The 24,643-nt window shown below is 41.9% G+C and overlaps 1 protein-coding gene across 2 annotated transcripts in view; it reads right to left on the minus strand.

Moving 5' to 3' along the window:
- Window positions 1–15,073: 15,073 nt before the first annotated feature.
- Window positions 15,074–24,643, minus strand: part of ATXN7L2 (ataxin 7 like 2) — a 38,861-nt gene continuing 29,291 nt past the window's right edge. Inside the window, exons 9-11 of one of the 2 annotated variants that reach the window (XM_070745126.1) lie at window positions 22,705–22,826; window positions 19,032–19,896; window positions 15,074–15,214 (exon numbers count right to left, since the gene is read on the minus strand). In XM_070745126.1, coding sequence (XP_070601227.1) covers window positions 15,200–15,214; window positions 19,032–19,896; window positions 22,705–22,826 — 1,002 coding nt within the window. In that variant the 3' untranslated portion in view covers window positions 15,074–15,199. The remainder of the gene's footprint in view (window positions 15,215–19,031; window positions 19,897–22,704; window positions 22,827–24,643) is intronic. The other variant, XM_070745127.1, reaches the window with a different exon arrangement.

A 24,643-nucleotide genomic window follows, 5' to 3' on the forward strand; every position in this document is an offset into this window, starting at 1 on the left:
TTAGGAAAGGTGGATGGTCTGGATCCTCAGTACATCCAATACTTTCTTCCCCAAATATAAACATAGTTCATAATATGTAACTAATGTTGGCATATTGAAATGTCCCTGCACACTTTAGCAAAATATGAAGCCTGGGAATTGTGATAGTCAATGGTACTTGCAGGTGTGTATATTTGGGGAAATGTAGCAGATGTGCCACTTGTACAACAACATGCACAAAAGAAGGGATGGATTTGCAAATTATGGCAGAACCTATTGTTGCCTAGATCAGTGTTTCCCAACCTTGGCAACTTGAAGATATCTGGACTTCAACTCCCAGAATTCCCCAGCCAGCATTCGCTGGCTGGGGAATTCTGGGAGTTGAAGTCCAAATATCTTCAAGTTGCCAAGGTTGGGAAACACTGGCCTAGATAACTCTCCAGACTACGACAGAATTGGGTGTAAATGGGGGTGGGGTGGGTGGCCAAGAAGCAATATAGAGTTGACATACACAATCCTACTGCTCAATATGTCCTATTATTACTGATGCAGTGGCTTGATTGGCAGATGTTTTTGCCATCAGCAATTGATGTGCAAAAGAGGGAGGATAGCAAAGCTGGAAGATTGAAGTAATTGCTTTGCATACCATGTTCTGTGCATGCAAAATCAGGAGAGCCCATTTGGGAGACACAATAGAGGCAGGAATATGGATTGGCAATGAGAGTGGAACATTCCTTGCTGGTTTTCTGTTGCCCGAAGAATGGGTGAATAGCACTTTAATTTAGCAGTAGGAAAAGGGTTTGGGTGAAGACGTAACAAATTTAGAGAAATTGTTCCACCTCTTGCAATCTCCTAATCCTTGATTCTTCAGTCACTGGAATAAAAAACAATGAGTTGAAGGAATCTGTCTGGTTATTTCACATAGCAGCTACCCTGAGTCTCTGGAGAAAGGGGCCCTAGAAATTGAAATAATAAATAAATAAATCTCATTCCACCCTGAGTTTTCTTCCTTCTTTTGTAGTGTGGAAAGAGAAGCCTGTGTGAAGCTTGAACTTTATTCAAGGCCGTACATTTCTACTTAATAAAGTATAAATGTACCACATTAAATACATTAGAAAGCTCACACCCCTTTGTTCCCACTCTTAAAATGGTACGATAGTTCCATATCCATTTTTGGCAGTTAAATTGTAGACATTAACTTGCAACAATCATTGCAGAGGGCCATGAATCTGTCAGATGGAAAAAAAGATTTTGGAAGACTACATAGCAATGTCATGTGGATCTTTCCATAACAACGACAACAACAAAATATATAAGGATCAATTTAACAAAAATCACATTTAGGAGAATTGAATCAGTCTAGCAATTCAGAAGTAGAGTGAAGGATTCTGCATATTGAAATACTGTATCATTTGCTCCTCGACAAATACAATGTGTTAACTCAACTGTTAGCTGTTGTGGTTGGCTCTGGCCCAGCTCCTGCCCCAGGGAATGTGGAGGTGGAGGCAGGGGAAACGTCAACATGTCCTAGGCCTGTTTTGTTGCTGGCAGAGTCAGGGAGTGCAGTTTCCTCGGACGAAGAAGAAGGTGGGGGTGACTTGGAAGAGGGGGCTTGGCACACAGCCCAGGAAGCCAATCACCATTATCTTCAGTCGATTTGGATGACGAAGTGTTAGACCTACGCAGGCGCAGACTTATGCATCGAAGAGACCAATTGAGGAAATATTACAGGAGATAAGAGAGGCCACCTGTGTTTGGGTGGGGCTCCAGTAATTAGAGCTGCTGCTATAAATAGCAGCGTGCTAGTTTGGCTGTTGTGGAATATTATCTGATCACAGTTCTTCAGGATCGTGCCTCGCTGTGTCTGAACTTTGTTTGTGGATTTTTCACGCCTTTGACACCAAAGCAGAGTAAAGTGTGTGTGTGTTTCACTTCGTGGGAAGAAGGAGGGCTGTGACGTTTCTTCACAGCTACTAGCTAAGTACTTAAGGACTGATTAAGGGGATTGTACAGCCTACAAGGTTGTTTTGGGATGAGTGCTCTTTGCAATACAAAAAGGGTGCTTTGTTTCTTTTGAATTTTGTGATAAAGGACATTGTTTTGAATTTTCAAACGTGTGTGTGTGTCTGAAATTTGTACCCATGAATTTTCGGGAGGCTTCTACCAGAGAGCCCGGCAGAACATTAGCCAAATCTCTGGAGCAAGTTGAAATACACAGCGGAAGACTTAGAACTTAAACTTAGAAATTAAACTTAGTAAATAGACTGTATGACAAAGCTGCTGTATGTACAGAGGCATGGAAACAACTGAGCTTTGCCATAATATGGTTCAATATTTGAAATAATCAAATGAATTCATATTTTTCATTCAACAAAATTAGAATTGCAAAATCCTACGGTAGTATTGAGATTTCCCATGCTGCTGGGCTGCTGACTTTAATGGGATTTCACAAAAAGAAACACTCTGCTGTATCACCTCTCTCCCCCTCCCACTCATAAATCTTAAACTGGCTCTAAAAATATATACAGTGATCCCTCTATTATCGCGAGGGTTCCGTTCCAAGACCCCTCGCGATAATCGATTTTTCGGGATGTAGGGTTGCGGAAGTAAAAACACCATCTGCGCATACGCGCCCTTTTTCCTATGGCCGCGCATGCATAGATGGTGGAGTTTGCGTTCCCCGCCGCCCACGCAAAGGGGAAACCCTATTCGGCTCCTCGCTGCTGCTGCGCTACCAAGCAGATCAGCTGCTGGGCGGCCGAAGGAACCTTCCCTGGGTCTTCCCCCTCTTGCTGGCGGGCGGGCGAGCGGTGGGCATCAGCGAGGAGCCGGGGTTTCCCCTTTGCGTGGGCGGCCGGGAAGACCCAGGGAAGGTTCCCTTGGCCGCCCAGCAGCTGATCTGCTCGGTAGCGCAGCAGCAGCGAGGAGCCGAATCGGGATTTCTCTGCACGCAAAGGGGAAACCCCGGCTCCTCGCTGATGCCCCCGCTCGCCCGCCCGCCGCCCACCGCCCGCCAGCAAGAGGGGGAGAGATAGAGAAAGAGAGAGAAGGAAAGAAAGAGATGAGAGAGGGAGGAAGAGAGTGTGAGAGAGGAAGAAGCAAGATAGAGAAAGAGAGAGAGAAAGAAAGATGAGAAAGGAAGGAAGAGAGTGACGTCATCGGGTGGAAAAATCGCGATATAGCGTTTAGCGAAGATCGAGATCGTGAAACTCGAGGGATCACTGTACAGAGCATACCAGCCCTGTTGATTTCAGTAGAAATACATTAAGCAGGTTAAACCTAATGGAAATCTGTTCCACTTAAAAATGCTCCACTCTATATGAATCATGCCAGGTTATTGCAAATATAAGAAAGCTTTCATACGCAAGTGACTCTACATATTTTTTAAAAAAACAGAAACAATCCAGCAACCATAGAACTGTAGTATCTGTTGTATGAAATTCACTGATGCCGTTGGATTCCAAAATAAGAAACATCTGTTATATACCAGAGAGCTGTCAAGTTTTAAAATAAAACCTCTTTTTCCCAGCAGTTGTTTCAACAGATAAACACCATTCTAAACTGAAAGAACCTAAGAATACCTCATAAAAAGCAATTCCAGGTTCTAAGGATCTGCAGATAATGAAACAGATTTAAAGTGCATATTATACAAAGTCATGAGCACAGCCTGTGCCTGGCACACTTGAAAACAAATATAAAACCAGTTTCTATCTAATTTTAGACAGAAACAAAACAGAATTGATAGATACGTGCTTAAACCAAGGTCATTTATTAGGTTTCGAAGTTTAATTTTATTAACGCATAAATATACTCTAAACAGAAATCAAGTGTTGCTCATTTCATCCTGTATAAAACCTATCCTAGTTTGCTCTTGAAACTAAGAAAAGCCATTAAAAAAAGATGCCGCTACATTGTTGTGATGGATCTCGGCAACTAATAACCTATACGGATAAGACCATATTTATTTTCTTAGCAATAGTATATATGTATGGTTTATGATTGTCAACTTTAAGAATTGTTGTTCCTTTGCAGTCTTACCTATGGCTCTGGCGGGCCCGGGACAGGGGTTTATCCTCTGTCCTGGTGCTTCTTGACCTCTCAGCGGCTTTCGATACCATCGACCATGGTATCCTTCTGCACTGGCTGGAGGGGTTGGGGGTGGGGGGCACTGTTCTCCAGTGGTTCTCCTCCTACCTCTCCGGTCGGTCGCAGTCGGTGTTAGTGGGGGGTCAGAGGTCGACTCCGAGGTCTCTCCCATGTGGGGTGCCTCAGGGGTCGGTCCTCTCCCCCCTGCTATTTAATATCTACATGAAACCGCTGGGTGAGATCATCCAAGGGCATGGGGTGAGGTATCATCAGTACGCTGATGATACCCAGCTTTACATCTCCACCCCATGTCCAGTCAACGAAGCAGTGGAAGTGATGTGCCGGTGTCTGGAGGCTGTTGGGGCCTGGATGGGTGTCAACAGACTCAAAGTCAACCCGGATAAGACGGAGTGGCTGTGGGTTTTGCCTCCCAAGGACAATTCCATCTGTCCTTCCATCACCCTGGGGGGGGGGAATTATTGACCCCCTCGAAGAGGGTCCGCAACTTGGACGTCCTCCTCGATCCACAGCTCACATTAGAGAACCATCTTTCAGCTGTGGCGAGGGGGGCGTTTGCCCAGGTTCGCCTGGTGCACCAGTTTATTTATTTATTTATTTATTTATTTATTTATTTATTTATTTATTTATTTATTTATTTATTTATTTATTTATTTATTTATTTATTTATTTATTTATTTATTTATTTATTTATTTATTTATTTATTTATTTATTTATTTATTTATTTATTTATTTATTTATTAATTAATTAGTTGGACTTGTATGCTGCCCCTCTCCGAAGACTCGGGGCGGCTCACAACAAGTAAAAACAGTCACAACAATCCAATTAATTAAAATGTTTAACGATTTAAGAGAAACCCCATGTAATAGCAAACACACACACAAGCATACCATGTATAAATTAACGTGCCCAGGGGAGATGTTTAGTTTCCCCATGCCTGACGGCAAAGGTGGGTCTTAAGGAGTTTTCGGAAGGCAGGAAGAGTAGGGGCAGTTCTAATCTCCAGGGGGAGTTGGTTCCAGAGAGCCGGTGCCACCACAGAGAAGGCTCTTCCCCTGGGACCCGCCAACCGGCATTGTTTAGTTGACGGGACCCGGAAAAGGCCCACTCTGTGGGACCTAATCGGTCACTGGGATTCGTGCGGCAGGAGGCGGTCTTGGAGATATTCTGGTCCGATGCCATGAAGGGCTTTAAAGGTCATAACCAACACTTTGAATTGTGACCGGAAATTGATCGGCAGCCAATGCAGACTGCGGAGTGATGGTGAAACATGGGCATACCTGGACCGGGATTCACTGCTCACAGTCACTCATGCCCTCATCACCTCGAGGTTCGACTACTGTAATGCTCTCTACATGGGGCTACCTTTGAAAAGTGTTCAGAAACTTCAGATCGTGCAAAATGCAGCTGCGAGAGCAGTCATGGGCCTACCTAGGTATGCCCATGTTTCACCAACACTCCGCAGTCTGCATTGGTTGCCGATCAATTTCCGGTCACAATTCAAAGTGTTGGTTATGACCTTTAAAGCCCTTCATGGCACTGGACCAGAATATCTCCGAGACCGCCTGCTGCCGCACGAATCCCAGCGACCGATTAGGTCCCACAGAGTGGGCCTTCTCCGGGTCCCGTCAACTAAACAATGTCGGTTGGCGGGCCCCAGGGGAAGAGCCTTCTCTGTGGCAGCCCCGACCCTCTGGAACCAACTCCCCCCGGAGATTAGAACTGCCCCTACTCTCCTTGCCTTTCGTAAGCTCCTTAAGACCCATCTGTGTCGTCAGGCATGGGGGAACTGAGACATCTCCCCCGGGCATATACAATTTATGAATGGTATGTGTGTATGTACGTGTGTTTAGAAAATGGGGTTTTTAAATTTTTTAGTAGAAATTTAGATTTGTTGTAAATTGTTTTTTCACTTTATTGTGAGCTGTCCCGAGTCTGTGGAGAGGGGCGGCATACATATCTAAATAAATAAATAAATAATAATAATAATAATAATAATAATAATAATAATAATAATAATCCTGGCAGTCATCTAACCCTGTTTTTAAAATCAGAAGAAGGGGACAAAGTGGTACCGCCTACAATAAGCAGAATACAGCCTTGTAAGTCAGTCTACACATAATTCCTGCTCATAAGATTCATTTAAGCTCTATGCTTGATTTCTTATTAACCCATGTACCCTTATCTAGAGTGCCATGAAAGACACTTAGCTCATCGCATGGGCAAATCTGTATAGCTTTACCTAGAGCAGTGATGGCGAACCTTTGGCACAGGTGCCACACGTGGCATGTGGAGCCATATCTGCTGGCACATGAGCCGTTGCCCTAGCTAAGCTCCAAATTGCATGTGTGTGCTGGCCAGCTGATTTTTGGCTCACACAGAGGCTCTGGGAGGGCATTTTTGGCTTCCAGGGAGCCTCTGGGGGGATGAGGGAGGGTGCTTTGCCCTCTCCCAGCTCCAGGGAAGCCTTTGGAGCATGGGGAGGGCAAAACATGAGCCTATTGGGACAACCAGAAGTTGGGAAACAGGCTGTTTCTGGCCTCCAGAGGGCCTCCAGGGGGCAGGGGAAGCTGTTTTTGCCCTCCCCAGGCATTTAATTATGGGTGTGACACTCGCGCATGATGTGATAGCGTGCATGCATGCTCTTTCAGCACCCGAGGAAAAAAAGGTTCGCCATTACTGACCTAGAGGTTTCCACTAGGAAGTTGTACCAACCATCCCTGTCTTACTGTTCTATTGTCCTAATTTCTCTGTATCTATTTTGCTTATGTTTATGTTTATGCCAACACTATCTTGTACATGTTATTGATAAATAGATAGATAGATAGATAGATAGATAGATAGATAGATAGATAGATAGATAGATAGATAGATAGATAGATAATTCTAGGTAATTAATGTGGAGGGAAATGAAAGTTTAACCAGAATTTCCTCCTATATAATGTATATTATGGAGCTATACAGAAATCAAATATCTATTTAATTTTCTCTGTCCAAGATTGTTTTATAACCATTTCTCTTACCTTTATATTAAAATAGCAACATTCTTCAAATGTTTAAAAAGGCTTCCTTCTCCATCTCCACGTACAATGGGGCAAGAGAAGCCAAATTTCATAAGCTAAGCTATATAGAGACTTTTTTCTCTATGTGTGTGTGTGCTCTACAGCTATTTTTACACACTGCACATTAATACAGTCTACTCTTTCTCACCAAAGCTATAAAGCAAAAATAGATGAACTAAAACCCAAAATCCAACACCTGGAGAAGAAGAAGTAGAAAAAAATCACAAACGTGCAGTGATGTTCATTAAAAAGCTTCTTGCTTCGGTGATAGTGTAGACAGATTTTCACAGGTTTTTCTCAGTCGTTAAGAGCTTCCTTGCTTACCCACCACCCTTTGTAACTCTCTTGCTTGCCGTGCGTAATTCATCCCCCACTGCTTTGGGAATATACAGTGTGTCCTTTCCCTGATTTCTTGGCTCATCCCGCCTATGTGATACCCTATCGGCCAGCCCGATATTTATTGCTTAAGCAACTCTTAAGCAAGTTAACTCATAACTCTTAAGCTCATATGTGAATAAATGAAAGTTGAGGGCAAGTCATTCGGCCGAGATTATTTAGGCGGGTTCTCCTGCTGCCCTATCGTTAAGGTTTATTTATTTATTTGTTTGTTTGTTTGTTTGTTTGTTTGTTTATTTATTTTGTCCAATACACAATGAGGGTTTTAGTGGGTATATATCTATATACACAGTCACTCATGCCCTCATCACCTCGAGGTTCGACTACTGTAACGTTCTCTACATGGGGCTACCTTTGAAAAGTGTTCGGAAACTTCAGATCGTGCAGAATGCAGCTGCGAGAGCAGTCATGGGCTTTCCCAAATATGCCCATGTTACACCAACACTCCGCAGTCTGCATTGGTTGCCGATCAATTTCCGGTCACAATTCAAAGTGTTGGTTATGACCTATAAAGCTCTTCATGGCATCGGACCAGAATATCTCCGAGACCGCCTTCTGCTGCACGAATCCCAGCAACCAGTTAGGTCCCACAGAGTGGTCCTTCTCCGGGTCCCGTCAACTAAACAATGTCGGTTGGCGGGCCCCAGGGGAAGAGCCTTCTCTGTGGTGGCCCCGACTCTCTGGAACCAGCTCCCCCCAGAGATTAGAACTGCCCCTACCCTCCTTGCCTTTCGCAAACTCCTTAAAACCCACCTTTGTCGTCAGGCATGGGGGAACTAAGATATCTCACCTGGGCCTATATAATTTATGTATGGTATGTTTGTAGGTATGTCTGCTTAAAAATGGGGTTTTTTAACTGTTTTAAATTTTAAATTGTAAATTATTAGATTTGTCAGGAACTGTTTTTATTGTGTTGTGAGCCGCCCCGAGTCTATGGAGAGGGGCGGCATACAAATCTAATAAATAAATAAATAAATACACATAGTAAAATACATGATGAAGGTTATAGAGGAGATACTCATAGTAAAATATATCTAGGAAATAATAGAAAAGAAGCTATAGTAATAGAACATATCAATGGAAGAATGGAAGATGAGATATAGGAATAGAAGAAAGGTATAGGAGATATAGGAGAGCAATAGGACAGGGGACGGAAGGCACTCTAGTGCACTTGTAGTCAGTTCTGAAGCAATTGCCCCGAGATCAGTGATTTTCAACCTTTTTTGAGCCACGGCACATTTTTTACATTTACAAAACTCTGGGGCACATTGAGCAGGGGGGGGGGGGCGCTAAAAATGTTTGGACAAAAAAATTCTCTCTCTCTCTCTCTTCCTCCCCTTCTCTCTATTTCTCCCTCCCTCTTTCTCTCCCTTCCTTCCTCTTTCTTTCTCTCTCTCTCCATCCCTCTTTCTTTCTCTTCCTTCCTCTCTTTTTTGCTCTCTTTCTCTCTCCCTCCCTCCCTCCCTCTATGTCTTTCTCTCTCTCTCCTTCCCTCCCTCTCATTCTCTCTCTCTCTTGCTCTCTCTTGCTCTCTTTCTTTCTCTTGTTCTCTTTCTCTCTCTCTTTCTTTCTCTCTCTCTTGTTCTCTCTCTCTCTTGCTTTCTTTCTCTCTTTCTCTCTCTCTTTCTTTCTCTCTTTCTTTCTCTCTCTCTTGCTTTCTCTCTCTCTGAGCTTCACGGCACACCTGACCATGTCTCGCGGCCCACTAGTGTGCCACGGCACACTGGTTGAAAAACACTGCTCTAGATGACCCAGAGGCACCAGAAAAGGCACCTTTTGTGGGGGAAGGAAAGATCTGTTGCTTTCAAGGAGAGTCCCCAGCAGAATCAGTTATGCTGGGAGTAACTGGAAGCATGGGTGTCACCAATGAAGGGCTACCAAAATTTTTACTACCACACTGTGGGCATGGCTTATGCAGGACACCCTGTATTTTCTTTCAACATCTTTCAGTGCAAATTGGGTGCTCTGGGGTGGAGCTCCATTTTTGCTAGCCTACTGCGGTCCCCACCATCCGGGCAGCAGCCCACTCCTGCGTGTTACTCATTAGTGCCAGGCCTGGAAAGCAGCAGCAGCAGAAAAACAGTCATTCCTCAAGTTGCCAGGTGGACCACAGCCCCACAGCTGTGCCACAGCCAAACAAACACACAACAGTCGGCGGGGCCTTCTGACATGACCAAGGCTTCCACCCCTTCCTTCTCGCCTTCTCCTCCAGTGTTTTATTCAAAGGATGCGGGAAGGGCTGTCCAGATATATGCAGAGATACGCAGGAGGACTAGAATATAAAGTGGCAATTAAGAAACCAGATAAATGATGAAGATACATTCGTAGAAAACAATAGTTTTATTCCTCAGTGCAAAATATCTTCTGCTTCAGCCTTCTATACGCAGGAACTTTACTTTAGCTATATCCAGCTTACTTACAAGTAGATACTAAACCAATCCAGCTTACAAGTAGATACTCAATCCAAGTTTCTTCGTATCACTATCACTACTCTATTCAATATTTAACTCACGCTCAAACTGCTCTAACAACCCCCACCATCAACAGCAAACAACAGCAGATAATCATGGTGAAGTTGATTTGCATCTTATAATGCTTTGTTCCAATCAAATTGCAGTTCACACCCCATGAATCAGCATTAACAAGCTTACATTCTACCTTTTACCTTGTATGCCGCCCCGAGTTCTCAGAGAGGGGCGGCATACAAATCTTAATAATAATAATAATAATAATAATAATAATGATGATGATGATGATGATGATAATAATAATAAAAATAAAATATATATAATAACAACAACAATAATTATTATTATTATTATTGTTGTTGCTGTTATATAATAATAATAATAATATATTATTATTATTGTTGTTGTTGTTGTTGTTGTTTGTTGTTGTTGTCATTGATGTTGTTATATAATAATAATAATATATTATTATTATTATTATTATTATTATTATTATTATTATTATTATGTGATACAATGAAATATTACCCAGGATTTCTAATCCTGACAAGGGCTGGGTGTGGTTTGCAGCCTGCTGCGATGCACAAGCACCTGTTGGGCTGGACATGGCCCAGGAGAAAAGGCTAGGAGTGGCGAGGCATGATGAGAAGCGCTGCTACCACACCTTTCATTCCATTCTGCTTCCAGTCTCTTCTTGTGGGACAGCCCACGAGGCTTCTTTGCTGCCTTTTAAAGGATTTGTGTGGTTTGTTTGAAAATCACCAGGCCCGAATAATCTTTCGGCCCTAATATGTGGAGAAAGAATCGAGAACGAGGGAATTGAAATGCAATGCCCATTACCATCTCAGGCTAGGTTCAGGACCCACTTGCCCATTGTTAACATGAGCCTTGGTGGTGCAGTGGTTAGAGTGCAGCACTGCGGGCTGCTTCTGCTGACTGCTGGCTGTAGTTCAGTAGTTCAAATCTCACCACCAGCTCAAGGTTGACTCAGCCTTCCATCCTTCCGAGCTGGATAAAATGAGGATCCAGATTGTTGGGGGCAATATGCTGACTCTGTAAACTGCTTAGAGAAGGCTGTAAAGCACTGTGAAGCAATATATAAGTCTAAGTGCTATTGCTAGTGCTATTAAGCCTGCTTAAGTGAGATCAGTGTTAAGTGTCATGTCGGGCTAAATTAGGATGAGTTGGTTTGGGCTGCAATCCAACATTTAAAATACATTGACGAGGACAATGTGTCTATCAGTAAACCATCATCTGTTCGTAGTCCTTGACTTACAACAGTTAATTTAAGTGATTGTCTCAATGGCACTGAAGTCACAATGGCACTGAAAAAGATGACTTAGGACCATTTTTCACACTTAATGGCCATTGCAGCATTCCTGTGGTCATGTAAACTGACTCATATTTACCATGGTTGCAGTGTCATGGGGTCATGTGATCACCTTCTAACAAGCCAGGGTGGTGCAGTGGTTAGAGTGCAGTACTGCAAGCTCCTTCAGCTAACTGCAAGCTGTAGTTCAGCAGTTCAAATCTCACCACCGGCTCCAGGCTGACTCAGCCTTCCATCCTTCCGAGGTTGGTAAAATGAGGACCCGGATTGTTGGGGGCAATAGGCTGATTCTGTAAACCGCTTAGAGAGGGCTGTAAAAGCACTATGAAGTGGTATATAAGCAGTGATGGGCTACCAAAACTTTTACTACCACACTGTGCGCATGGCTTATGCATTTTCTTTCAAAATCTTTCAGCGTAAATTGGGTGTTCTGCGGTGGACCTTCATTTTCGCTACCTCATTGTGTTCCCTCTCCCCCCCCCAGCCATCCAGACAGTAGCCCACCCCTGTATACAAGTCTAAATGCTAAATGCTATTGCTGTTGGTAAGCAACATCAGTGGGGAAATCAGATTTACTAACTTAACAACTGCATTGATTCACTTAACTGTGACAAGAAAGATCATAAAAATGGGGCATTACTCACTTAACAAATGTCTCACTTAGCGACATAAATTTTCTGTTCAGTTGCAGTTGTAAGTCCAAGTTTCCCACCAACCCAACCTACCTGGCTTGAAGTTAGGGAGAGCATAATTCCCTCTTTAATGTCATTCTAACATCTCTCTTCATGCTACACTTCTTAAGAAAGATGTTGCTGATGCCACAAATTGGAATTATTCTGGAGTTTCTTACCCAATACTTATAAATGTCAGTTTCATAATTTTCCAGGGTACAAGGTCAAACTACTCTGAACACCTCCAGATGTGTATCTCTATTTTCTTACACACCAGCAGGGAGCATGTGTATCTTCTTTCTTTCTTCTCTTCTCTCAACTTCATAATGTGGATAAAAGCTACATGGAAAAAGCATCCACTCCTGCTGTTTTGAAAACACTAGGTCACTTCTCTGTGCCCGAGAAACAGTGAAGCAGTGGGGTATGGATTTGTCTGAAAAGATCAATGCTACCATTACAAATGACCAAGTGAGACTTATCTAACCTTTTACTCCGAAATTCAGTGAAACAAGGCTGAGGCTACATTACCAATTGCATGGCCTTTTGTATGTACTACTCCATTGTAAATATGTATAATCAACGTTTCTGGGTTCTACTCCTTCAAGCCACACTTTCAATACTACCTGGTACCTGCCACAACTTCTGAAAACTCAGGTGTTTCTTGCCCCTGGAATTTAGCGTCTCTGTTCACCCATCTTTCTATATTAACGCCAGTTGCCAGAGATCTTTGCTGACATTTAGTATCAAGCTGTCTTTAGTATCTAGAACTTTAAGGAGTGCCCCTTTGCCCTGGGTTTCTTGGGTGCAAACCCCAATTAATAAAGGCTCAAGATACAGTGGTACCTCTACTTAAGAACTTAATTCATTCCGTGACCAGGTTCTTAAGTAGAAACGTTTGTGAGTAGAAGCAATTTTTCCCATAGGAATCAATGTAAAGGCAAATAATGCATGTAAACCCATTAGGAAAGAAATAAAAGCTCTGAATTTGGGTGGGAGGAGGAGGAGGAAGAAGAGGAGGAGGACAGTCGCTGCTGAAGGAAGAAAGTGAGGTGAGGTAAATCAAAAAAATCCAAAACTTTTTTTTTTTAAAAGAGGGACTGTGAGGCAGCGAGGAGGAGGACGCGCCTCCCATACACCCGGCATGAAACTGCCTCCCATATACTACACCAGAGAGAGAAACCCAGGGGGAATGGCAGGAAACTGGCTGGGCCTTCGTGCTGCTCTCAAATTTTCTGGGAAATTTTTCCAGGCTCGGGTTCTTAAGTAGAAAATGGTTCTTAAGAAGAGGCAAAAAAATCTTGAACACCCGGTTCTTATCTAGAAAAGTTCTTAAGTAGAGGCATTCTTAGGTAGAGGTACCACTGTATTCCTCAAATTCTTACATCTCTCGTTGCTGGGTTAAGCCATTGTCACTAATGTTTTGACCCAGCCCTCTTGTTGCTAAGATACAGGTATGCATAAAAAAGAAGTTATTAGTTTGCAAATAATGTACATTATTCTACAGCTGTGACAAACACACACACACACACACACACACACACACACAATCCTTTGGGCACCAGGGACCGATTCTGTGGAGAGGTTTTCCCACAAACTGGAGAGGGTGTGGTTTTATGTGCTGCCTGCATCCCACACATGGGGCTTTGCTTGTTTGTGCAACCTGGTTTCTGTCAAGTCACAGACCAGGGGTTGGGGACCTTTATTCTAGAGACATTCAGAGCCACTGACTCCTCTATGTTTCAAACCAGCCTCCTTCCAAATGGGCTGAACCCACAACTTCTATGGTGCTGGCTAAATTTATTGATGAGGGGACCTAGATGGGGAAATCTGGAGTACAGAGGTAGACTGATTAGCAGATTTGTTAAGTGCCATAGAAAAACACTGAAGCAAGCATTTTGTTTAATTTGCATGCAAACAATTCTTGTGTGTTTTTGTACTGCAGTTGGTGGGGAATGAACAATTTCTATGGCTATTACCTGAAGTGTGCCTGCTCATCCTTATCCTCCAGCTCCTTTTTGTTTTCATCTCGAGCCAATAACCTTTTTTAATCTTTGAGAAGGAGCAAAGAAGAACCCTGCCTTCTTCTCATCAGAAATACTTTTGTTTTCAAACCAAGAATAGAGATGCCATCGTGTGTGCATACGCTATACTAGAAACATGGTTTTTGTTCTGCTTTGAAAGCAAATACGTACTTAGAAGAGAGAGGGAAGCTGGGTCAAAATACAATCAGAGACAGAGAGAGAAGAGACTGATCCAAATACACAAGAAAATGGGCATTTGCCAATATAATTACTAGAGTAGTACCTCTACTTAGGAACTTAATTTGTTCCGTGACCAGGTTTTTAAGTAGAAAAATTTGTAAGAAGAAGCAATTTTTCCCATAGGAATAAATATAAAAGCAAACAATGCATGTGATTGCAGAAACCACAGGGAGGGTGGAGGCCCCGTTTCCTCCAAGGAGATTCCTAGAGCGGCCCCACGGAGGCTTCTCCTCAACTTTTCCGGCCCTGTTTCCTCCCAGGACATTCCTAGAGAGGCCCCATGGAGGCTTCTCCCTGCCTTTTCCGGCCCTGTTTCCTCCCAGGAAATTCCTAGAGAGGCCCCACGGAAGCTTACCCCTGCCTTTTCCAGTTACAGTTTCGGAGGCTCGGGGTTGTAAGTGGAAAATGGTTCTTAAGAAGAGGCAAAAATATCTTGAACACCCGGTTCTTATCTAGAAAAGTTTGTAAGTAGAGGCATTCTTAGGTAGAGGCACCACTGTATTTGCCAAATAAGTTGTACTAATGCACTTGACAAATGCAGGAAGACGGGAAAATATTAATCTATCCTGTAATCCTAATTACTGTATGGGATCCCTTCTTCTGTATCCCTACGGTCATTATATAGTTGAGAAGGGGATAAGGGGATACTACATTTTTGTTAGTGTCCTTTGATTCTGTTTTTGTCTTTATTTCCCTTTCCCCCCCTTTATTTATTTGTTTGTTTATTCATTCGTTTGTTTGTTTATCTAGGCAAAACCACCACAACACCAAAAAAAAAAAGGACAATCACAGTCTTCAAGTATTTTAGAGCAATTTTTTTTCTTTAAAAAAATACTATAAAGTTATAAAAAGCAAAGAGGCTTCGAATTGGATCCATGGACAGAATTCTCAGACTGCTGGCTTCCGCAGAACGCAGGCACTTGCTGTTAATGTGCTTTTGACTGTCAAGAGAAGAAAGAAGGGAGCGTCAGTGCAGAAGAGGGCAGCTCATGTCATCCCAACCACAGAAAATGCATCTATTGTGACTAGTGTGTAGCCGGAGTTTTTTTGAAATGACCAAAGGATATGCAGCTGTACGTATTAATACCTTTCATGAAACTTAAATGGACTTGGTATATGTTGTCGTAGCACCATGTAAACAAGGATATTTAGCTGAAAAATGTTGGATCAGGTTTCAAATAAACAAGCTCCCCATTTTACTCTCTGCAGCCAGTGCATAAATTGCTCCCTTACTATCCATAATTAGAGGTTCATAGTAGTCCAGAGTGACACAAAAACCTCACTTACTCCAGCAAGCGATCAGTTATTTCCATAGTTCCTCCACGTGAACTGCATGTATGTTTTTATATTAGGGTACCTTATTTTTAGATTTTTAAAATGTACAATTGCTATTTTAGATTTAAAATTATTATATTTGTCAATATATATTGTTTTTTATCACTGTTGTGAGCCGCCCCGAGTCTGCGGAGAGGGGCAGCATACAAATCTAATAAATAATAATAATAATAAACATTGAAAGTTTTTTCCAGTCCAAGGGGACTTAACTTGAATGGGAAGAACATGTTCAATGTACAGTATAAGAAATTCTGAGTGTAGAGAGATGTGTCCAATTGAAGTATAGTAACGAGTGAGCCTGGGAAGCAAGGCAGATGTTCTTCTGACATATATACTGAACCTCCAAGTCACCAATGGCTGGAATCCCACTCAGAGAACATCAGGAGCGATCACAGTAACTGCAGCTTAATTTTTCAGGAACAAAGTTTTAAAGTGAAATCTCTACTGGATTTACCGTACTTTTCGGAACATAAGACACACCTTTCCCCCACTAAAAGAGGCTGAAAATTTGGGTGCTCCAAATGTAGCTTTTTTGGGTGCAAAAAAAGAGGCTGAAAATTGGGGTGCTCCAAATGTAACTCTAATGAGATGGTAACACTCTTCCCAGCTTGAGGGTTTGTTTTCATTGCTTCTCCCTCTGAAAAAGATTTTCTCAGCCCCAGCCAGGGGATAAAATAATGTGCCGAAACTAACCAGACCATAGCTGGTAGGTAGATTTTCCCCCTTTATTTTCCTTCCCCAAAACTAAGGTGCGTCTTATACTTTCGAAAAATATGGTAGCTTATATTTCCATGACAAATGAAATAAACTAATTCAACCCTATCTCTTCCGGAGTTGAAAACTGGGAACTGTTTTAGCATAACACAATATAACATATTATATTATGGTGGCATAATATATTAAATAAATATATAATTCAGCTTTTGGGAACTCTGGGAACAATTGAGGGCTGGTGGTACCAAACGGAGGGTTGGATCATATGATCCTCAAATTGACAATAAGGAAAATGCAGATCCTTCTCATTTTTAAACTGAATACTATTACCAGCATTTCCTCAAATCAGTTATCTGAAAATAAATTTAATCTAAGTATCATTTCAAATTCGTCCTTTTATAAAAAGTTTTAGAAGCAGATCCCCCCCCCCCCCCCTGTTCTTACTGGGAGAACCAAGCACCATTTTGCCCACACCCTACCATAAAACCACCAATATTATCTGAGCTCAGATGTCTTGAATGCTCAGAAGTCTTTCTCCCAAAAGGAAACTTACAGCTCTTTGAGTTGCAGAAAACAGAGGTGTGCCTGGCAGAAACAGAAACATCAAAGGGGCTTCTTGATCATTAGCCGGGCTTTCATTCCCTCTTCCGCTCAGCTCATTTTAAAATAAATTTAACTAATTTGCAATATTGCACTAACATCTATCAGTGTGTCCAGAGGCTTGATTTCAGCAAGTTGTTATGGGATATGAATTACACTGGACACAAAAATTTAGTTTTTAAATTAAATTAATGACTACATCATTTCTAATGTCTTGTGTGGTCTCTTTTCTTCAGGTGTGTTTCCAGGAAAATGTATCATATGATCTTCTTGATCAAAACCTGTCTATCCCAATATATTTGACTAAATATATTCCAAGAGCTCTTAGCCGCCATTTTGCTGCCCACCCACCTATTCCTAATGGGAAGGAAAAACTCACTGGAGAAGAAGCTAATGCTGGGAACGATTGAGGGCAGAAGAAGAAGAAGACAGAGAATGAGCTGGATGGATGGAGTCACTGAAGAAGTAGGTGTGAGCTTAAATAGACTCCAGGGGATTGTAGAGGACAGGAAGGCCTGGAGGAACATTGTCCATGGGGTCGCACTGGATCGGATATGACTTGCAAATGACAATAACAAAATTTCTCAGGATGACAGCAACTAAACAGAAGAACATTCAAGCAGTCAAAGCTGCTTTTCTATTTATAAGATGAAAAAACTGCATTTGTGAACTGCTTCTTCTTCTACAGCTCTTATGGTCAAGCAATCATGTTAGGAAACAGAACTGGATATTTAGCACACGCTAAAGTCTGCATAAAACTGAAGAGCAGAGTAAGAAAATACGAAGTGCTTGTTTTACACATCTCAGCTTGGGTTTGTTTTAACCATGGTTAGTGAACACCCTGCCAAGCCATAAACTGTTATAGAAATAAATAAGGATGAACCAAAACTAAAGCACACTAAAACTTTGCATGATTTGTGATTTTTGCCATTATGTCTCTGTCTTGTTCTACAAAGTTATGCAGATGTGAAACACAGTTTCATGTGGATTGAAAGTTAGTATTCCAGATATTAGCCACAGCAGCATTCCTCTGTAGTAGGTAAAATAACCCTTCTGAGAATTTAATAAGAAATAGATTTTCTCAAGCAATAATGATCATTTGACTTTTCAGTCATTGTAAAATGACTTATTATTCTAACAATGTTACTGAAATTCATTTTAAATTTTAAAGTATAACTATTTAAAATATTTGCTATTGAGTGGTGCAGATATTTTAAAAATACTTCAACAATAACAAAAAAATAATATTGCTTAAAAATCCTATTCTTACCATGAGAAAATAATAAATAGACACTTATCTGCTCTGTGTTATTTATGCTCTTATTTCTCAAAAATATTACTACACTAATAAAAAATACAGACAGGAAATGGTGACCATTCATTGGTCTTCACCCTTGGTGCATTATTTTTCAAATATGTAACAATCAGGGAGTTCAGGGGGGAAGCATTTTGAAATTCCCTGATATTTCCCTGACATTTCCCTGTAACTTGTGATCTAGTTAAGGCATGGTTGTAAATGACATCACACCAAACGGCTAAGCCGTGGAGAAATATCGGTAGCTGAGGAAGCAAGTTGTTGCACATTTTTGCTTGATTCTGCCAGGAAATGTGATCTGTTGTTGTTTTTCTTGCATGATTTTTCCTTGGCTTTTAAACATTTTAATACAGTGGTTTTTTCCCTGATTTATTCTGTTTTTTTCATGAATTCCCAGATCATTCCCAGATATTTCCCAAACCGCTGATTTCCCTGGTAATTCCCTGATTTCCAGGTTTGCTGGACACCCTGAACAATGCAGGGATCATTCTATCAAGAAGATAGGCAGCATATACATTTAATAAATGGATATATGCAGGCACACCTAAAAAAATACCACATCTGAATGTTTCAAGTAGCACTACAGCAGAAAATAAATGGTATGTGGAGCTATCCACTTCAATTTTGATTTTATTTGTTTTGGAGTGTTATATCTGTTTGCCTGTTTATGAAGAAGTCAGCCTTGTAATGGCATATTGAGCACAAAACTGATGAAAAGGAAGAACGCTGGTGCAGCTCTTCTAAGTAGAAGAAAATCCAGCCATACACTTATAATCTCCAAGGCAGGAGCTTACCTTCATTGTGTTCTGCTTTTCCTCAAAGGAGACAACTGGCTTCTTCCTTCTGATTGAGCCACCCAAATCAGATGAGGAACAAGGAGGCATGGATGAGGGCAAATGCTTGGTCTTCACTGGCCTACAGTAGGTGGCTGTATTTTTGCGTCTCTTGGCTTCTTCATCTGAGATGCAATTGGTCAGCAGTGTTTTTGGGCCGTTCAACGAACAGCCCTGGTTCTCCAGTGATGAGGCTTTGACTGGCATGTGGCTAGGTGCCCTGCAATCCAGAGGGTTGACTCTCTTGACCCTGGCCCCTGAAGAGACTGTCCCATTCAGGGAAAGGCTGGAGGAAGCCACCGCAGACGTCTTGGCCTTAGCAGATGGATGGGACGCCTGGCAGCCAACTGCTTTGTTCTTGCCCAGATCAAGGAAACAAGTTTGTTTGTAAGGTGGGCTAGCAGGGACGCTGGGAGATTGTTTGCGCTTCCGAGCTAAGGCTTCCGGCTCCACGTTACCAGCCATCTCCTTGGCTTTGGAGGACTTGCTGGCCTTGTTCGAAGGCAACTTGCTGAATGATGGCGATGGGGTACTGGCTGGGAGTGGGGAGGTGATGGATTGGCTTCCACCCATGCAGTCAGACTGGCTACAGGCAGCTGCGGCATGGGGTGAACCAACTGCATAGTTCACACTATGGTGGTTACGGCTGTCCCTGGATGACATGGTCACCGAAGTTGCCCAGGATACAGAGGTCCTGCTTGGGGTACTATGGGGAAGGCTGCAAACCAAGGAGGGATTGTAATTTGGGGATGTATTGGATGTAGAGAAGCCCAAAAGCATTGCAGACGATGTGGAAGTTGGATGATCAGCAGCTGGGGGAATCCTTCTGGGGGAGTCGAAGCAAGAAAACAAGAGTTAAGAAACAAAGCTTGTTTAACATACCAGTTTTCAATTACTCTGCCCAGATATCAGTATTGAATCATAGAATATTACGGCTAGAAGAGACCTTGGTAGCCTTCTAGTCCAGGGGCCTCCAACCTTCGCAATTTTATGATTTGCGTGGCATGCACTGGCTGAGGAATTCTGGGAGTTGAAGTCCACAAGTTGTAAAGTTGCCAAGGTTGGAGACCAATCACCTGCTCAAGTAAGGTGTCTTTATTCTAACCTGGATAAACCAAAAATGTCTTTTTTCTCCTTTTTCATTATGCTTTGTTTTTTTCATACAGCATTTCCTTTTTTAAAAAAAGTTTTGAATTATTTTTTTTTAAACAATACAAAAACAAAAAAAGACAATAACAAAGCACGCAAACGTCTTTACATTTTACATTTCTGTAACATCGAAAAATGAACATTTCTATAGGTATATGTCCATATATCACATTATTAATCTATCACAACAATAGTTTCCATTGGTGTTGATATTTACAATTACTATTAGTTACTTTGTTTTATTTATTACTAGCCACTTATAGAATTTTTCCCACACGATAAAAAAACTCTCTCTCTCTTGTCATTCATACAGTATTTCCAAATTGTAAAGGATTTCTGTTCGCTTTCAGATTCAAAACTTTTTCTTTCTTTTCTTTTGCCTCTGTTTGCTCTCAAATTCAAAGGTCTTTACAAGAACAGATGCCTGGAAATACATGAACCTTCTCCATTGCCTCACAACCTCTTCCCCTGCTAGGCTCACTCAGATAGGTTCAGATAGGTTTTCTGCCTGTGAAGGAAATACCATCAAACTTGGTAATCCAGTGCCATCTACTGGAGAATTGCCCCCCCCCCAGCACAGACTTAACAAATATTTCTATAGACACTGACTTAATGATGAAGCAGCGGGGGGGGGGAGCTGAAGCAACAGGGGGGCTGAAAACACCTGAGCACCTCCTATCAAACACGTATATGACATGTAAAGGTGAGCCTGCCTATTAGAAACATAGAAACACATAATCTGCCCTTATACTATTTTCCTGTATTTTATTTTAGGATGGATATATGTTTATCCCAGGCATGTTTAAATTCAGTTACTGTGGATTTACCAACCATGTCTGCTGGAAGTTTGTTCCAAGCATCTACTAGTCTTTCAATAAAATAATAGTTTCTCATGCTACTTCTAATCTTTCCCCCAACTAACCTCAGAATGTGCCCCCTTGTTATTGGGCTCACTTTCCTGTTGAAAACATTTCCCTCCTGAACTTTATTTAACCCTTTAACATATTTAAATGTTTCGATCATGTGCCCCCTTTCCCTTCTGTCCTCCAGACTATACAGATTGAGCTCATTAAGTCTTTCCTGATACGTTTTATGCTTAAGACCTTCCACCATTTTTGTAGCCCGTCTTTGGACCCGTTCAATTTTGTCAATATCTTTTTGTAGGTGAGGTCTCCAGAACTGGACGGAGTATTCCAAATGTGGTCTCACCAGCGCTCTATATAGCGGGATCATAATCTCTCTCTTCCTGCTTGTTATTCCTCTAGCTATGCAGCCAAGCATCCTACTTGCTTTTCCTACCACCTGACCACACTGTTCACCCATTTTGAGACTGTCAGAAATCACTACCCCTAAATCCTTTTCTTCTGAAGTTTTTGCTAACACAGAACTGTCAATACAATACTTAGATTGAGGATTCCTTTTGCCTAAGTGCATTATTTTATATTTGGAAAGATTAAACTGCAGTTTCCATTGCTTTGACCACTATTGGAACATAAGAAATATTTAACTGATCCCTGTGGGTTTCCAAGGACCCAGATATCCTTTTATATTTCTCAGATGTCATTTCTGTCAAAGAGATGCAAAGCTGTACAATACAATCATTCCAGTTTTGCTTGGGGTGAAAATGAAAAACTCACTTCAATAATTCTCTTCACCTCTCTCTCAAGTTTTCACAACGATGACAAGAGTATAAAACTACTGTTCTGTATGAATGATGAATGGCTTGTGGAACAATATTCTATATGAAAATCCACTGAGTTTCTGATGTTGTTTGGGATTTATTTTTTTTGCTAGCACCTGGTAAAGACAATTTCTCAGTTTTCTAACAATTGTTTTGGGTGCCTTTTAATCTTCACACCATTTTACCATGGCTGTTTTTTTAAAAAAATATTTTTCCTTTGTTACATATTTTAAGTCAGTCCTTGGAGTTTGTTAGGTGAGATACAAACTATGTAAATAAATAAATCAAGACTGGTTTCAAGAAATATGCAAGCTTGTTCTGTGACTTAGAACTGATTTAGAAGCATAGAAACATAGAAGATTGACAGCAGAAAAAGACCTCATGGTCCATCTAGTCTGCCCTTATACTATTTCCTGTATTTTATCTTAGGATGGATATACGGTATGTTTATCCCAGGCATGTTTAAATTCAGTTCCTGTGGATTTGCCAACCACGTCTGCTGGAAGTTTGTTCCAACTATCTACTACTCTTTCAGTAAAATAATATTTTCTCACGTTGCTTTTGATCTTTCCCCCAACTAACCTCAGATGGTGCCTCCTTGTTCTTGTGTTCACTTTCCTATTAAAAACACTTCCCTCCTGAACCTTATTTAACCCTTTAACCCTGATTTCTTATATTTGAAGATATAATTCTCTTCCACTGCATGCCGTGCCCAAATTCATATATACAACTGTGCAAAGGCAGAAGCGCATTCCAATTAATTCCCCAATTTGTTTGCCATCGGCCTAGGCCAATGTAACTTACTTCCACATGTGCGAACTAAGATGTCTTTCCAGCATGGAGCTGAGTGCAGAGCAGAACCGATCCAGCCGTCGACTGAACACATAACAACCTGGGCTCATCAATCTGCTTCCGAAAGTGCAGAACTGTTGTGGTGGGGGGAGGATTAACAGAAGGATCAAAACAAAAGAAACTCATAAAGATCATCATGCAAAGAGCTCACTTTCAAATCCTACAGTGACAAATAGGAGACACAGTTTAAATCAATGCGTCTCAAATAGTGCCCCCCCCCAATGCCGGGGGTGTGTGTGACCCTGGGAATGTGCTTTTTTTGCCACAGAGAGTAGGACACACATCCTAACTGACACCTGTACTGGTACCTCCATCGCGTTAATCAGCAATGTATCCAGGGCAGCCTGTTCTAAAAGAAAACATCTCGTGAGTTCAATCAAATTTCAATCAAACTCGCGAGATGTTTTCTTTTAGAACGGGCTGCCTTGGATACAATGTCGATGAACGCAATGGAGGTACCAATACAGGTAGGACACACATCTCGCAGTGGAGCGCAATTTGGGAGCGGCAGGTCGGGCGAGGCGAGCTGTGAACAGTGTGTCGACAGAGAGTTGGAGGGAGGACGCGAAATGTTTACTTCTTCCTGGGGAGGCCATAACAGAAAATAATTGAGAAGCACTGGTTTAAATCAAGGAAGTTATTCATCCCATCTTCCACTTCTTCAGCTAGGGAGAAAGAGAGACTAAGTCACCTCTAAGTCGTCTTAATTTCTAACCATTAACTTTGTGTGGATTCAACCCACATTTTATTAGTACAGGTAGCACTCGACGTAGGACCACAACTGAGCTCAAAATTTCTGCTGTTAAATGGGACATTTGTTAAGTGTTCAGAAACTTCAGATCGTGCAGAATGCAGATGCGAGAGCAATCATGGGCTTCCCCAGGTATGCCCATGTTACACCAACACTCCGCAGTCTGCATTGGTTGCCGATCAATTTCTGGTCACAATTCAAAGTGTTCGTTATGACCTATAAAGCCCTTCATGGCATCGGACCAGAATATCTCCGGGACCGCCTTCTGCCGCACAAATCCCAGCGTCTGATTGGGTCCCACAGAGTTGGCCTTCTCCGGGTCCCGTCAACTAAACAATGTCGTTTGGCGGGTCCCAAGGGAAGAGCCTTCTCTGTGGTGGCCCCGACCTTCCCTGAGATTAGAACTGCCCCCACCCTCCTTGCCTTTCGTAAACTCCTTAAAACCCACCTCTGCCGTCAGGCATGGAGGAATTGAGACATCTCCCCCGGGCCTATACAATTCATTTATGGTATTTTTGTGTGTATGTCTGTTTTAATAACGGGTTTTTTAAAAATGTTTTTAAATTATTAGATTTGTCTTGAATTGTTTTATTGTTGTTGTGAGCCGCCCCAAGTCTACGGAGAGGGGCAGCATACAAATCTAAGAAGTAAGTAAGTAAGTAAGTAAGTAAGTAAGTAAGTAAGTAAGTAAGTAAGTAAGTAAGTAAGAGAATTTTGAAACCTTTTTCTTCCCTCAGTTGTTAAGTGGATCCCTGCAGTTGATAAGTGATTAACCCAGTTGTTAAGTGAATCTGGCTTCCCCACTGACTTTGCTTGTCAGAAGGACACAAAAGGTGATCATACAATCTTGGATCAGCCTTCCATCCTTCCGAGGTGGGCAAAATGAGGACCCAGATTGTTGGGAGCAATAGGCTGATTCTCTGTAAACTGCTTAGAGAGGGCTATAAATCACTGTGAAGCAGGATATAGTCTAAATCAGTGATGGCGAAAGTATGGCACGGGTGCCACAGGTGGCATGAGGAGCCATATCTGCTGGCATGTGAGCCATTGCCCTAGCTCAGCTCCAACATGCATGTGTGTGCCGTCCATCTGATTTTTGGCTTGCACAGAGACTCCAGGAGGGTGTTTTTGGCTTCCAGA

This window comes from Erythrolamprus reginae, chromosome 3, assembly GCF_031021105.1.
Source record: "Erythrolamprus reginae isolate rEryReg1 chromosome 3, rEryReg1.hap1, whole genome shotgun sequence".
NCBI classification, from domain to species: Eukaryota; Metazoa; Chordata; class Lepidosauria; order Squamata; family Dipsadidae; genus Erythrolamprus; species Erythrolamprus reginae.